Source organism: Phaethon aethereus (assembly GCF_964289735.1).
Source record: "Phaethon aethereus genome assembly, chromosome: 7".
NCBI lineage: Eukaryota > Metazoa > Chordata > Aves > Phaethontiformes > Phaethontidae > Phaethon > Phaethon aethereus.
In genome coordinates this window covers 23790870-23804853 of record NC_138583.1, presented here as the reverse complement: position 1 = coordinate 23804853, position 13984 = coordinate 23790870, and the positions used below count along the sequence as shown (strand labels likewise).

The window sequence follows — 13984 nt, the reverse complement described above, 5'->3', positions numbered from 1 at the left end:
TAAAGGAGTTAGGCAAGTAATGCTGACTTAGTAATATATAATCTCTGTAATAATTTGATTTGAAGATTTTTGGAAGCCCAAGTAATGGAATTCTGAATAGCACTGGCCTAATAATAGGCTCATGAGGTAAAAACAAAGCTTAAAAATGCTAAGCTGCTTTATTCTGCTTGCATACAAATCACATTGCGTTCAGTAGGTAGATAAGTCAATGTAGCACTGATTTCAAATGGACAGATGGTTTCTACTGAATGGTCATCTTAATGAGATGGGTAGGATGTTACTTTAATTCCTCACAATATAATCATTAGGCACAGAGGGTATTCTATCTTGAAGGACTGTGATAGGAGAAAAAATCCAAATCCACAGACATTATATTTACCAATTCCAAAGAGAATAAGAAAATATTAAATAAATCTCACATGTTTTTTTTTTCCTCAGGCAGAGCTAATGCAGGCAGTGTTCAGATGTATCATATATTCACGGAAAAATTTTTGTAACTTAACTTTACAGTGCAGTTAGTTTCTTGAATAAGCTAGAGAAACATTTTATGAGACAATGTGTTTCAGTTATAGAGTAACAAGTAATATGCCTTGTCTATAAATAGTAATATACTCTGAAAGCTGTAGCTTAAAAACATAAATATTGCTTAAAATGCATAATATTGTTTGAAAAAATGTAGGCACATGAGCAAAATTTTTATTTACAGTACATTCTGTAGGCTACTTTTAAAAAAAGATAATTTCTGCATATTTCATGCATGCACGATTTTGCTGGTGTCAGCTGGAGGTCCACATGTGGCATAAGTGCAAAATATGTGGTTTCGTTTAAGAGAATTCTACCTTTAATTTAACAAGTGTTTTTTTCATATTGAGACAATGTTCTTGTTTTAACTATTTTTGTCTTGTTTTAGGGCGATGGAGAAATATTTGAAAATTACTACAGAAAACAAAGAAGGAAACAAGCAAGATTAGTTCTGCAGCCGCAGTCAAGCATGGTAACCAATAACCAATACTTTTGTTTTTGCATTGACTTGGGTTGTACCTAATACTTAATGGTATTTTTATTCCTAAACTTATTTTCTTTTTCATTGCAAGCATGAAACAGTAGAAGGCTATAGAAGATACTTCAATCAAATTGTAGGGTAAGTTTTCGGAATGGAGATTTATTTCAGTTTTACTATATTGATTCTTAATTCACCCTCTGTTCTCCCATTGTCCGAAAACTTCCTTCTGCAAGATGCAGTTTCCACACAAATCATGCGGATGGTTGTTGCTGGATCTGAGTGGGGAAGACCATCCAGATCCTGCCAGTCCGGTGCCCCACAAGGACCCTCCAGCAGCCTGGGCTCCAGCTGGCGTGAAACAAACTTCACACTTTGACTTCATGCTGGGAAAAGCAGAACACCAAACCTACCAAAGTGTCAGTGTTTGATTGGGGAACGGTTTAACTATGCTAGTGTGTGAAAGGGTAGAATTTGCTCTAATATTAGAAAACAACTTAATAATTCAAGCATTATTTTGTTTTAGTTTCTTTGTAGTAGAGGACCACATTTTACATGTAACCCAAGGATTGGTAACTAGAACGTATACTGATGAACTCTGGAACATGGCCCTTTCGAAGATCATTGCTGTTCTTAGAACACATTCAGTAAGTGAGAAGTCGTATCAGTATTGTAGTTTATATCCTCCTACTTCAGAGCTCTGTATATTTAAAGCTGGAATAGTAACAAAGTGAAAAATTACACCTCTCGTGTTCTTTTCCTTGTGATTAAAAATTGCTCAGATTTGGGAGGGAGCCTGCCAAGCTTTTGTTTTTCCCAACAGTATCAGGCTGTGATCCACAGCCATGGGCTATTTGCATAATCCTCCACTGATTTACAACTCACTGGGTCTTCCAAACCTTCTCTTAGTCCAGCAGTTTAGAATATGCAGAGTTAATCTGCTGTTATTATTGCAATCCTTCCTCATTAGTCTCAACTGACCTCTTCATTAGATCAGATTGAATAGTTCAGCACTGAAAGCACCACCAGGAAATAGTTCCTAATTATCATTCCAAATGCTGTGTTTCCAAAATAAACTCCATCAGCAAAACCCTTGGAGCGATCTCTTCTATCCTATAGTAGTAATATGTTTATGTTGAAGTAAAGGTATTAGAAAAATCTTCACAGATGTTAGAATGTAATTCTGTATCAGCTGAGTATTTCAGTACATTCAAAGTGTGTCTCCTAAAGTTACATTTCTGCCTTAGCTCCAGCGATGCTGAATAGCTGCATGCTATTTCTTGTTCCTCTGTGAAAACCAATGGAGTACCATTGTTCACTCAGACTGACTGATAGTAAATTGCTTCAAGGTTTACTATTGGTACAGCTTTTACTATTGGAAAAAATATCATAGTTTTATCTTTACCTTTTTAATGTTTGCTAGAAGCAGTTCCTTTATGTAGTGTTGTTATTTTTATTAGGATTGATCTTTAATTCAAGGAATATTTTACATTTCATATATACTGAGGAAAAATGGGGAAAAAGTTCAGATTGCAACTATAGTTTTATTATAGGCCCTTTACTGATCAGTGGTACATGAGATGTTCTCATACTTTTTAATTAATTTTAGAGGATTGGTATAAACTGAGATATAGTCAGCATTTTTTTAAGCTAAATACTTTGCAAGTTAATTGGCTGTGTATGGATTTATACACTTATGTAGGAATATGGTAATTTAAGGAGTAAAAGTAATGTTAATCTCTAAAGAACTCTTCAATGTCTTGTCATGTAGTTGGTCACTATTTCTTCTCAAAAGGCATAACTCCCATCAAAACCAATTCTATCACAATCTCTTTCAAACATCATTCTAGTACAGACTAATGTTTAGATAAGTGTATCTTGTCTTATGAGGTATTGTAAACCAAACCCTTACTTTATTGAAATATGCTAAGAGCAAAAATTAAGGAAAAGTGAAACAGGTGTATAGAGTCTCTAAGCAATACTATATTCTCATGCTACTTTAAATTATTTTAATGTTTTTTTTTTTTTTACTTTATCCAGTATTGCAAATAGTGAAGCTGAGGTGAGAGCTGAGGGAAGGCTGAGAGAACTAGGTTTGTTCAGCCTTGAGAAAAGAAGGCTTAGGGGAGATGTTATCACCATGTTCCAGTATTTAAAGGGTGGCTACAAAGAAGATGGAGTCTCCCTTTTTTGCAAGGAGTCACATGGAGAACATGAGGGGTAATGTTCTGGGGAACTCCTGGGGAGATTCCAGTTGGTGTCTGATTGGACACAAGAGGAAAACTTTTCACAGTGAGAACAATCAGCCATTGGCATAATCTCCCCAGGGAAGTGGTGGATTCAGGAGGTGGTGGATTCCCCAGGACACTTTTAAGAATCTAGACTGTCCTCTTGCCATGAAAGGTTGGACCAGATGATCCTTGAGGTCCTTTCCAACCTGGTATTCTATGATTCTATGAAAGCCGTAGTTGTAGGATTCCACACCTCTGAATTTCAGTCATTTGGTAGCGTATATAACTTAATGTCTTGATTTTTTACCATCAAATTTGTAATTTGAATTTATTTCACAGAATCACAGAATCACTAGGTTGGAAAGGACCTTTAAGATCATCAAGTCCAACCATTAATCCAGAACCACCATGTCCCCTAAACCATCTCCTGAAGCGCCACATCCACACGTTTTTTGAACACTTCCAGAGATGGCGACTCCACCACCTCCCTGGGCAGCCTGTTCCAATGCCTGACCACCCTCTCAGTGAAGAAATTTTTCCTAATATCCAATCTAAACCTCCCCTGGCGCAACTTGAGGCCGTTTCCTCTCGTCCTATCACTAGTTACTTGGGAGAAGAGACCAACACCCTCATCGCCACAACCCCCTTTCAGGTAGTTGTAGAGAGCGATAAGGTCTCCTCTCAGCCTCCTCTTCTCCAGACTAAACAACCCCAGTTCCCTCAGCCGCTCCTCATAAGACTTGTGCTCCAGACCCCTCACCAGCTTTAGAAAGTATTTGACAGTGTTTTTCCATACAGCTGGGAGACTGAGGTGGCACAGTTAGCACTAGTTAGACCCGGGCTTAGTGTTTAAAAGAAGGTCCTGTGGAAACCTCTCTGGTGTTGATTTAGCAAAGCATTTTGATGTGTGCTTATGTTCCACTGAAATAAATGTAATCTGCTGATTTTGAATCTCAGTACAACATAGTAATATTTGTTGAATTTCATATTTTAGTTTGCTTTTTCTGAGCTTTTATGCTACTGATAGTTCATATAAAAATTTAACAAATACTTTTATGTAGCTCAACTAAGTGAAGACAAGTGAATCTAAGTTGTTTTTTACTAAGGTGGTCAGTCAGGTAAAGGAATAAGACTGGAGAGTTTTAACCCTCTGTGCTAATATTCTTTGAAAACATATGTCCCATACTTTAAATCCTTTTAACAAAACCAGAATTTCTCACTTTCAGTCGTATTGCAGTGATCCTGACCTTGTTCTGGAACTGAAGAATCTGATTGTAGTATTTGCTGATACTTTGCAGGTACATATTATATTAGTAATTTAACTGAAATTCCCAGAGTCAAATTTTTCCTTTAGGTGAGTAAGTGCAATGCTTTGGGTTTTCCTGAATCATATATACAAATCAAGAACAAAATTACACAATAATATTTAAAAAATATATGTATTTCTTGCCTTGGTTCCTCCTTTTCAGTATTACGAATTTGATGTATGTATTCTGGGCTATCCAGCTGTCATCCGGTTATTAATAACTGTGCAAAATTAATGTTAGCATTGTAATTTGTGTACATTTTTGTATTTTTATAAATGCTTTGCTTCTGATCTTTAGCAAGAATAGCATGCCAGTTATCATTAACTCTCTAGCTGAAAGACCAAATGAACATAATTGGCAAGTATTCTTGCAATGTTTAACAGACTGATAAAAAAGATTAGTTCTATACATGAATAGCAAGTTAAAATGCTATAGAGAAATGGGACAAATTTCTGCTTGAAAACTGAAAGCACAGGATAAAGTATTTGGTAAGAATTTAATATATAATCTTGTAATTGTAGTGGTGTGTTTAAAGTACTATAATTTGTTTTCTAGAAGTGACAAGATTGAATAATAAGTCTCCTCTCAGAGTCCTGAAGTGATGTGATAGGAATTGAATGTATTAGCTCTTGAATTATCTACCCTTTTAATTTTTATACCTTAGGGCTATGGTTTTCCTGTGAACCGACTATTTGATCTTTTATTTGAGATAAGAGACCAGTACAATGAAACACTTCTTAAGAAGTGGTCTGGACTCTTCAGGTTAGTATTTCAAAATAATTGTGCCTTTTGTACTGCATCTAGTGTTTTTGTCTACAATTTTTTTTGATAGACTTGTAATTCTGCAAAAATTTATTAACTCGGTATTATGTATGAATTTCAAGTTGGATATGGCTAAGATACTCATCACATGTAACTCATACTTAGGAGAAGAGCCATGGAGTACTGCTTCTGTAGTTAATGGAGAGAAGGAAGGTCTCCAAAGGGACATTATTGGAGAAACATGCAGGAGAGAGAAGTGTGGTTTTCTTCATTAGGAACCTAATAACTCTTGGCTTTTGCAATAGGGCATTAGGTTCCTAATTTAGGTTGTCTTAATGTTTACAGTTAGCTGCTATGCGTATCTCCCTGACAGACTACTTACATTGCCAGTATGTCGTGATGGTATTTTAATGCAGGTTGGTTTCCACCTATTCTTTGGAACCATTTGATTGAGTAAATTGTAAACCCAGTAATAGGGCAGCCTGGGACTGTACTCCAAAGCCTGTTTGCAGATAGGGTGTGATGTCTAAATGTGCAGAAATTGTTTACCATAAAATATGTTACATTGTATTACAGAAAACCTTAAAATTAAATTAACCACTTAAGGTTCTCAGGCTCCTTAGACTCCTAGTATAGTCACTTGACTAGCAGAAAAGTCCAGAGAATATTTAACACTGTGGCCGTGTGCCTAGTTGAAGTTCTCTGCATCATCTCTATTGACTATATGTAGCTATGGTACTTAAGTGAGACACTCTGAATATCTGCTTCAGTGTAGGCAAAGTTTAGGCTACTAGGTACTTTAGTAAATATCTCATGGTTTACTCTGGAGTGTACTGGTTGATCTAAAGTTCTTTTGCTGTAATATGCTTTGAATCATACATATTGAAATGCTTTCAGCTATTTTTTTCTCTGTGATTAGACACAGTGTAAAGAGTTAGCATGTACAAGGTACTTTCAAATTAATCTAAAAACAGTTTGGATGTCTGAAATTATGATGATTGCAGCACATAAATTTTTGAAGGTGCATGCCTAAGTGTGGTAGTAAAATTTATATTCATTTACATGTTTTAACACTGGTAAATACTGTAAATAAGTTACATGTCCTAATTTTTTTTTCACTTTACTAACTAATTCACCAGGGATATTTTTGAAGCGGACAACTACAGCCCTATTCCTGTAGCAAATGAAGAGGAGTACAAAATAGTTATAAGCAAATTTCCTTTTCAAGATCCAGAACTTGATAAGGTAAGTAAGTTTTATGTTATCAAAGTTTGCCAAAATCTAATTAAGGACACATGGGACAGTAATGATTTTTATAATTAAAAAGCAATTAAAATTTGAAAAGCTAGGTAGATTAAGAGGCTAAATCACCTTCTTTGTGTGTAATTATCTAGTTATAAATAAATATGAAAATGAAAGCTTTAGTCATTTGCTCTGATGTTTGAGCGAATAATGAAACCCATTGTTTTATAAACAAATCAATAATATACTTTAACTGATACAGTCTTTATGTAATTATTATACAGTCTGTCTTTTGATTAGTTAGATTTTCTTGCAACTCAGTGGGTTTGTAACTCATAGTATATTGTATGCTGTAGTATTGCAAAAATACGTGTAAAACAGGGATCTGTTAGAGACAGAAGCTTTTGTATTTTACTTTTAAAGTTAATTATTTGTGTTTGAGTATGTGGGGCAAAATAAACATGAAGACACTGTAAATAGTTTTGCCGTACTAGCATTCCAACAGGATATTCTTTCGTAGCCTCAGCCATTCTTTCACTACGAACTCCTTTCACAGAAAGGTGATTAACATGTTCTGCTCATCAAATATGGTTTTGGTAGTACTGATGAAGAAGTAACAGGCCCATCATGGAATCTGTAGAGGGGAACTAAATCTAAGAACCACATGACAGTAACTGTTGTAGAGGGAAGCTGGTTTATACACGATCCATCACTGCAGATATCTGCCAAAGTAAAAAGATACTCTGCTTCTATGATTCAGCACGGATTTACCAGGCAAATTTAATGGCTGCATCTCATTAATACAGTATTGCAGTGAAGATGAAAAACTAAAGGTGGGTTTTATGCTAATTTTTGAAGAAGACTCCAGAGTGCTTGCTGGACGCTTTCCTCCATCACATTAATTTCCTTAGCCATTATAATACTAAGATAAGATAAACAGAATGGAAATCCCTTACAGTGTTGGAAATATACCACACCCTGGATACTATTTAGCATGATACATTTTGCTGATAAATTGCAGAGATTTTTAACTTGTCCTAAATAATTTTGTCTGTTAGCCTCTCTCATTTTCTGTCTCATGTATCAACATGCATGTGTAGATGTTACTTGTGTAGGCATGTGTAGTTACATATATGTATGATTAATACAAAGCTTTGACTCCTATTTCAGCAAAAGGGAAATGCATTCTTTGTACCCAGCAATTTTCATTTTGGTTTATGACACAGAGAAGGATTTCTATTTCATAGTGAGCAGCACTTTTTGTAGGTATTTTATGGGCAGAATCTCACTGATTCTTAGTTTTTGGGCTGGTGAACTTGAGAATAAAGCTGGGAATCAGGTTGGATTCTGTTCTCAACTCTATCATTGACCAGCTGTGTCGTGCTGATAAGTCGCTTCACATCTTTCTGTCCCTGTTAATTCATCTGTAAAGCAGGGATAACATTTTTTTACATGTCTCTGAAAAGAGCTTTGAAACCTGTATGTAAATCAGAAGGACATCATTAGAAATAAGGCAGTCTGAGTAGTTTTTTTCTTGTCTTAGCAATTTTTGAAGCAGTTCAGTTGACTTCAACCAAATTTAGCAAAGAGGCAGAAATCTCAAAGATTATTGAGTTCCTAAAAGTTTTGTCAGCTAGGCAGTGGAATAGAGGAGAAAGAATCATTAAGTATCCTTACTAAAAGAAAGACTGCAGTGTTACTTTATGTGTTCTTAAATAGCAGGGAATCCACATGGAGGGGAAACTTTATAAATGCTACAACATCACTTCTATTGATTGCTGTTTATAATCTCATCCACTTCACCTCTCTCTTGTTGCCTCAGGCTATAAGGCACTGGGAGGCCCTATTGGGTGGGTTATTTTAAACTACATTTTGGTGTTTTAAAAAAAAAATAGATGTGTAAGTTCAGGCTAGTAGCTGAAGGAGCCTGTGTAGTTGATAGAGAGGAATAGACACCCCAGAGGGCTAATTCCATTTGATGCATCTCTGATGCCTATAACATATTAAGGGGAATTTCACCTTTGAAAATGTCTGTTTCTCTCCATTTAGTATAAAGAGAGACAAATGTGAGTGTCTCATTTTTAACTATAGGTTAGGATGAATCACCCTCACATTTTACAGGCAAGTTTATCATAGGAGTTGCTTGCAGCACACTAGGCAGAACTGTGACCAGAACCTACTACATACTTAACATCCAATCCAATCTGACTGGATGAAGCAGTCTTGTCTGCACGCTGCTGTTTAGATTGAATGTGCCAAACTATCATGGTTTGATTGTAGCATCTAATTTTAGTACTTTTCTGTATTCAGAAGTGAAGCGATTGGCTTGTAGCTCTGGGTCTTTTTCTTACTGCCTGCTCTAATAATCAGATAGAAAGTGTTGGGTGCTCCTGTATTGGCCAGACCCTGTAGAGGATAAAGAATTGCTTCTCTTAGCTCATTGAATATGTGAAGGTTGAAACTCAAGCCCTGCTGACAGAATATTGTGATGATCCAAAATAGTTGTACGTAATAGCACTTGTTTTATCTGTTAAAAATAAATTACCTAAATCAGATGAACATGTATTTGAAGTAAATTTTATTGTTTAAAAAATGCTTGCTATCACTGTTGAATGACACAAAAACCTGGCACTTACATGACACATTTGTCACACCACTTAATCTTAAATAAAGAGGTATGTTTAGGAGAATGTCAAGGTAAACCGTTTTGTCTTGTTTTTTTAATATATAAATGTTGAGCTGCTGTTGATTAATGCTTTTTTTTTTTTTTTAAAGAAATGGAATTCTCCAGGTGTAATACAATTACAAAAACAATTGTTAATTGTTTTTCTCATGCATTACAGAGTAAACAGAAAATTAATTGTTTTGCAAATTTCAAAAACTATATATTCAGTGCAGAAACACCTATTTGGTTTGTGTAGATTTAATTGAATTTGGTTCTTTCAGTCCTCCCAAGTACAATATTAGCTTTAGAAGTGAAGTAAGAAGCACGATTTTATTCTTACAGACTACTAGTATTTTCCACATATTGATCCAAATTGTTGAAAAGAATTCAAAATGCTTTACTTCTGTGAACCATCAAAAGAAAGTAAATATATGATAGTAAATATACATGCCTGAACATTCTGAAGATGCTTTGAAAATCCCACATGTATTGAACTTCTGAAACCCTTTTTTTACTGCTTGCTTTTGGCAAAAAAATGGTTGCATTTCTGAACCTCTCATCCCACTTTATATCCGTCTTGTTCATTCAGATTAAGGTGGCTTGCAACCTGTTTTTTAATGTCTGTAAGTTTCTTTCTATGGAAGGATTTTAAATTACATGAAGTTTCCAAACTTCATTGTAATTTCAATAAGTACTATTTTGCGTATAAGCTATTTAAACAGATGTAGAAGTCAGCCCAACGCATACCACTGTTTGATGAAAAACTTAAGATAGATTAAAATATTGATAGTATTAAGTGTCTTTTTAATTGTTGCGTTTAATACCAAGCTCTCCTTAGAATCAGTTTCGAGTGTAAGATAATGCTGTCTTTTATTTTCACAGCAATCCTTTCCAAAGAAGCTTCCAATGTCTCAGTCAGTGCCTCAGATTTATATCCAGGTTAAGGAATTTATTTATGCAAGCCTTAAGTTTTCAGAGTCACTTCACCGCAGGTAAGCTAAAGTATCAGCCATGTCACTATAAGGTAACCTATAACTTCCAGGTGGCCTAAAAATATATATTCAATTGATAATATATTGTGTACTTTCTAGCTGTGCTTCTTTCATAATTTATGTATAATTTACATCTATAAGTATTTATATTTAATCTATGATTCTCAGTGCATATATTTCATATGTGTATGTCTGTATGGGTGAAGGTAGCTTGACGTGGTAAGTAGTCTAAAACTGGCTGGTTTGAATAATCTAGAGATTTTATTTAATTAACAAAGCATGTAAGATTTGAAAAATTAATTTCTGACATGATCGGTATCAAAGTATTTGTGTAGCACCCCTGATTACTTTGAACGGTCTTTCCCTTCCAGTGTTTTGAGTTTCCTTACCAATGATTTCTCCTGCAACAAAATGTGATGTCTGCATGCTCATTCCCTCTTCCATCCCACTTTTTTCTAATGGAAAACGTCACAATTTTCCCATTTCCTTTCCTCATGTGGCCTTCAAAACTTAATTTTAAATACATAAAATAACATTCATAGTTCTAAGGTCTGGAAGATATTCGTGGCTGGTCACCCACTTCTGCACTGTGCAAGATGTAAATGACTCACTTTCACACATTCTTAATTGATACTGTTTATAATTTACACGTACTAATGAGCGCATGTTGACCTCCTTAGTAACTCATTAAAACCCACAAATTACTCTTTCCGAACTGCTGTGTCTATAAACATGTCCAAAATCTAAAAATAACAGGTTTTGCTTCAGTGTTAAAATTCAATTAATGGATAATTTGGTAAGCAAATGAGGTGTTCTATGTGATAGACCACAGAAGTCTTGGATCAACCAGAAATTAAATGCACATAGGGAATTCTTAACATGAAAAGTTCCCTTTGCAGGGAAAAAATAAAAATATTAAGTATTACTGTCAAATTATTGTAATGCACAGCATAGTTATAAAAATAAATATTTTTTTTCAGCTCAACAGAAGTAGATGATATGCTCAGAAAATCTACAAATTTGCTGCTTACAAGAACTCTAAGTAGCTGTTTACAGAACCTAATTAAAAAACCTCATATAGGTTTAACAGAGGTAAGTTTTAAAACACACGCTCAAAGCTGTGTTTTTTAAGATAATTAGTGCTAAAACTCTTCTTGTAAATGTAGATATACCATGGTATTAAGATTTGTGTACAAAAAAATAGTAGTGTTTGCTTTAAGAATGAAAATTTAAAGAGGTGAAAGATGAAATCTAAAAAAGCCTCAGTCTCTGTTGCCTAAATAATACAATACAGTGCTGGGTCTAGCTGGAAGTATATTTACACAGGAGTGCCTTTTGAGAGATGACAATGAGAGAGTTCTGTCTCCAGTATGATAAACAGAGATTTGCAAGAAATAAACCAAGGACACACACTACTTTGGTTGCATACAGAGAGAGCATGGTTCATGTGTTCTGCTTCTGTCTAGCAATTAGGAGCACATTGTTGAGTTTCTTTTTCTTAGTGTTAAAAAAAGAGAGGGATGGGAGGAAGAAAATCTCTCTCACATGAACTGTGTAAAGTTTCAGAGTGAACCCCTACCACATCAAGAAATATAAAATCTGAAGTTCACTCTAACATGTGAAACTTCTTCCGCAATAATTTAAATTAAAATATTTTAGTAGGTATTGTGCATATTCTTTCTTCATCAAAACTCTTGTTTAATTTGTTTATTGGACAGAATAAGACACGGTGAGACAGTGAATCACTCTAAACATTCGCTGCAGGTACATGCAATGTCAGGAGACAGCAGGTACCTACTGAAACATGCTGAGAAGGACTTAGACTGTTACCGTTAGAATGTTGTTTTTAAACTACAATAACATCTCATATAGATGAAAAGATGATGATGATGACGAAAAAGCTCTGTAAATCATATATTGACATGTTAGCAAGACAAGCCATACAATTTTTCTGAGACGTAGTTTTCTATGTTCTTGAAATTGGTATAGGAATATTTTCAGGGATATGAAAATAAATTCACTAGTGTTTTTTGAGGTGTTTCATTATCAAGTCAATATGTTTTATGAGAAAAATGTTAAAAAGAGAAAACTTATTTTCCTAAGCATTACATTAGCGTTCACTAAAACAGACAGTATGGAGTGAGAATTAAGATATAATATACTGATATTTCAGTTGTTATGCATTATTTACATTGTCTAATTTGCAAACTGAATGCAAATGCAGGTTCTGCTTTTAAAAACATGTATCATGTACAAGCAGATTGTTACTATTGGTTTGTGAGGAGTTCACAACCTTATTTTTGAAATTCCCTAATTTGAGAATGTATCATTCTGCAGACAATTTTTTTTAATAGCAGTAATTTTTTAAAAAGTTATTTTTGTGGTACAAATTAGTAATTAGCTTTTGGCAATATATTTTCCTTTATTTTCCTTTTTTTAATTCTAAAATATCAGTTGGATTTATTTCACTGAGTAGGTATCTGCAATCTTCATTTTTAAAATGGCATCATTTGTATGTAAACTGTAGTCTTACTCATTAGTGGTATTTGAAAGCGAACTTGAAAACTAACAGTTAATAGGTGGTAACCTGAAATACTGTAATTAATTTCTAGTAGCATTGTTGCTGAAAGAAGTAACCATTTATGAAATCAAATGGCAATGGGTGATACAAGAAGGATTTTTACAAGAATTTTTTGTCTCTTGTAGCTTGTTCAAATCATTATAAACACAACACACCTGGAACAAGCCTGTAAATACCTTGAGGATTTTATATCTAACATTACTAATATTTCACAAGTGACTGTTCACACTGCAAGACTTTATGGACTTTCTACATTTAAGGTATGGTATATGTCATCTGCTATATGACTGTGTCTGAAAAGGTACATTAAAATCACTATAAATGAAGCCTTTTAAAACAAAAGGGAGTGATGGCAAAGCTGCATTGCTTTCTCATTTTTGACTGTAAAACAATTCTGAACTGTTAAGAATTCAGTTGTAACACTGAGCAGATAAACACTGTTTTGTATATTATCAGTATGATCTGAAATATGCCAGTATGTGAGAAACATGAATATTCCCTTTCAGATGCATCTTTTATTAAGTTACAAAATGACAAGGTAAGTTTAACTGCACCAGAAGCTTTCAATAGATTAAGTTACAATGTGTGTATCCTCTCCTCTTTCGAATGGAATTGATCAGAACAGCTAGTTTAATCTAAAATGTTTGTGTTGTTTATTTGTTTTTATTCTACAATAGAACTATTTTGTGATATATTTTCAAATTGTGTAACTTAGTAATATAAAAACAGTATTAAGAATGTGCTACAAAGCATAAGTTATTAAATTATCTTTCTAGAATTCATATTTTGTTTACATGTTCTTTAAATTTATACACACAATAATACTTATGACATTGATCACTAGGAACATGACTGTATGGCAACTGCTTATCTACATGAACCATCGAAGAACCAAATTTTGGTATTCATATACGTGAAATATGGCAGAAACTATTTCATTGACTGAGTCTGGCTGAGTTGATTTTTTTGTTAGAATAGAAGCAAATGTGTGTATTTGGGAGTGGTTTGGGGTTTTCTTTCTGAAGAAAATATGCTCACAGAAGAATAATCTTGTATGGGCTACCTTATGATATTAATTAATCCAGTGCATTGCTGCCTTAGTCATCTGGGGCTTCTAAACAGAAATTTTTGAGAGAGAAACAAAAAACCCCTCAAAATTCATCAGGGATCCCAAAGCAGCTGCAACTTGAACTTTAGGTATTTG

General features: G+C 34.3%; 1 protein-coding gene across 4 annotated transcripts in view; it reads left to right on the top strand.

Moving 5' to 3' along the window:
• The window catches only part of EXOC6 (exocyst complex component 6), a gene marked incomplete at its 5' end in the record, with an annotated part of 95290 nt that overhangs the window by 34473 nt on the left and 46833 nt on the right, over positions 1 to 13984 (top strand). For 3 of the 4 annotated variants that reach the window (XM_082002596.1, XM_082002595.1, XM_082002597.1), the window contains 9 exons: positions 911 to 994; positions 1095 to 1141; positions 1527 to 1647; positions 4458 to 4529; positions 5203 to 5300; positions 6440 to 6545; positions 10090 to 10199; positions 11180 to 11291; positions 12906 to 13040. In XM_082002596.1, coding sequence (XP_081858722.1) covers positions 911 to 994; positions 1095 to 1141; positions 1527 to 1647; positions 4458 to 4529; positions 5203 to 5300; positions 6440 to 6545; positions 10090 to 10199; positions 11180 to 11291; positions 12906 to 13040 — 885 coding nt within the window. The remainder of the gene's footprint in view (positions 1 to 910; positions 995 to 1094; positions 1142 to 1526; positions 1648 to 4457; positions 4530 to 5202; positions 5301 to 6439; positions 6546 to 10089; positions 10200 to 11179; positions 11292 to 12905; positions 13041 to 13984) is intronic. The other variant, XM_082002598.1, reaches the window with a different exon arrangement.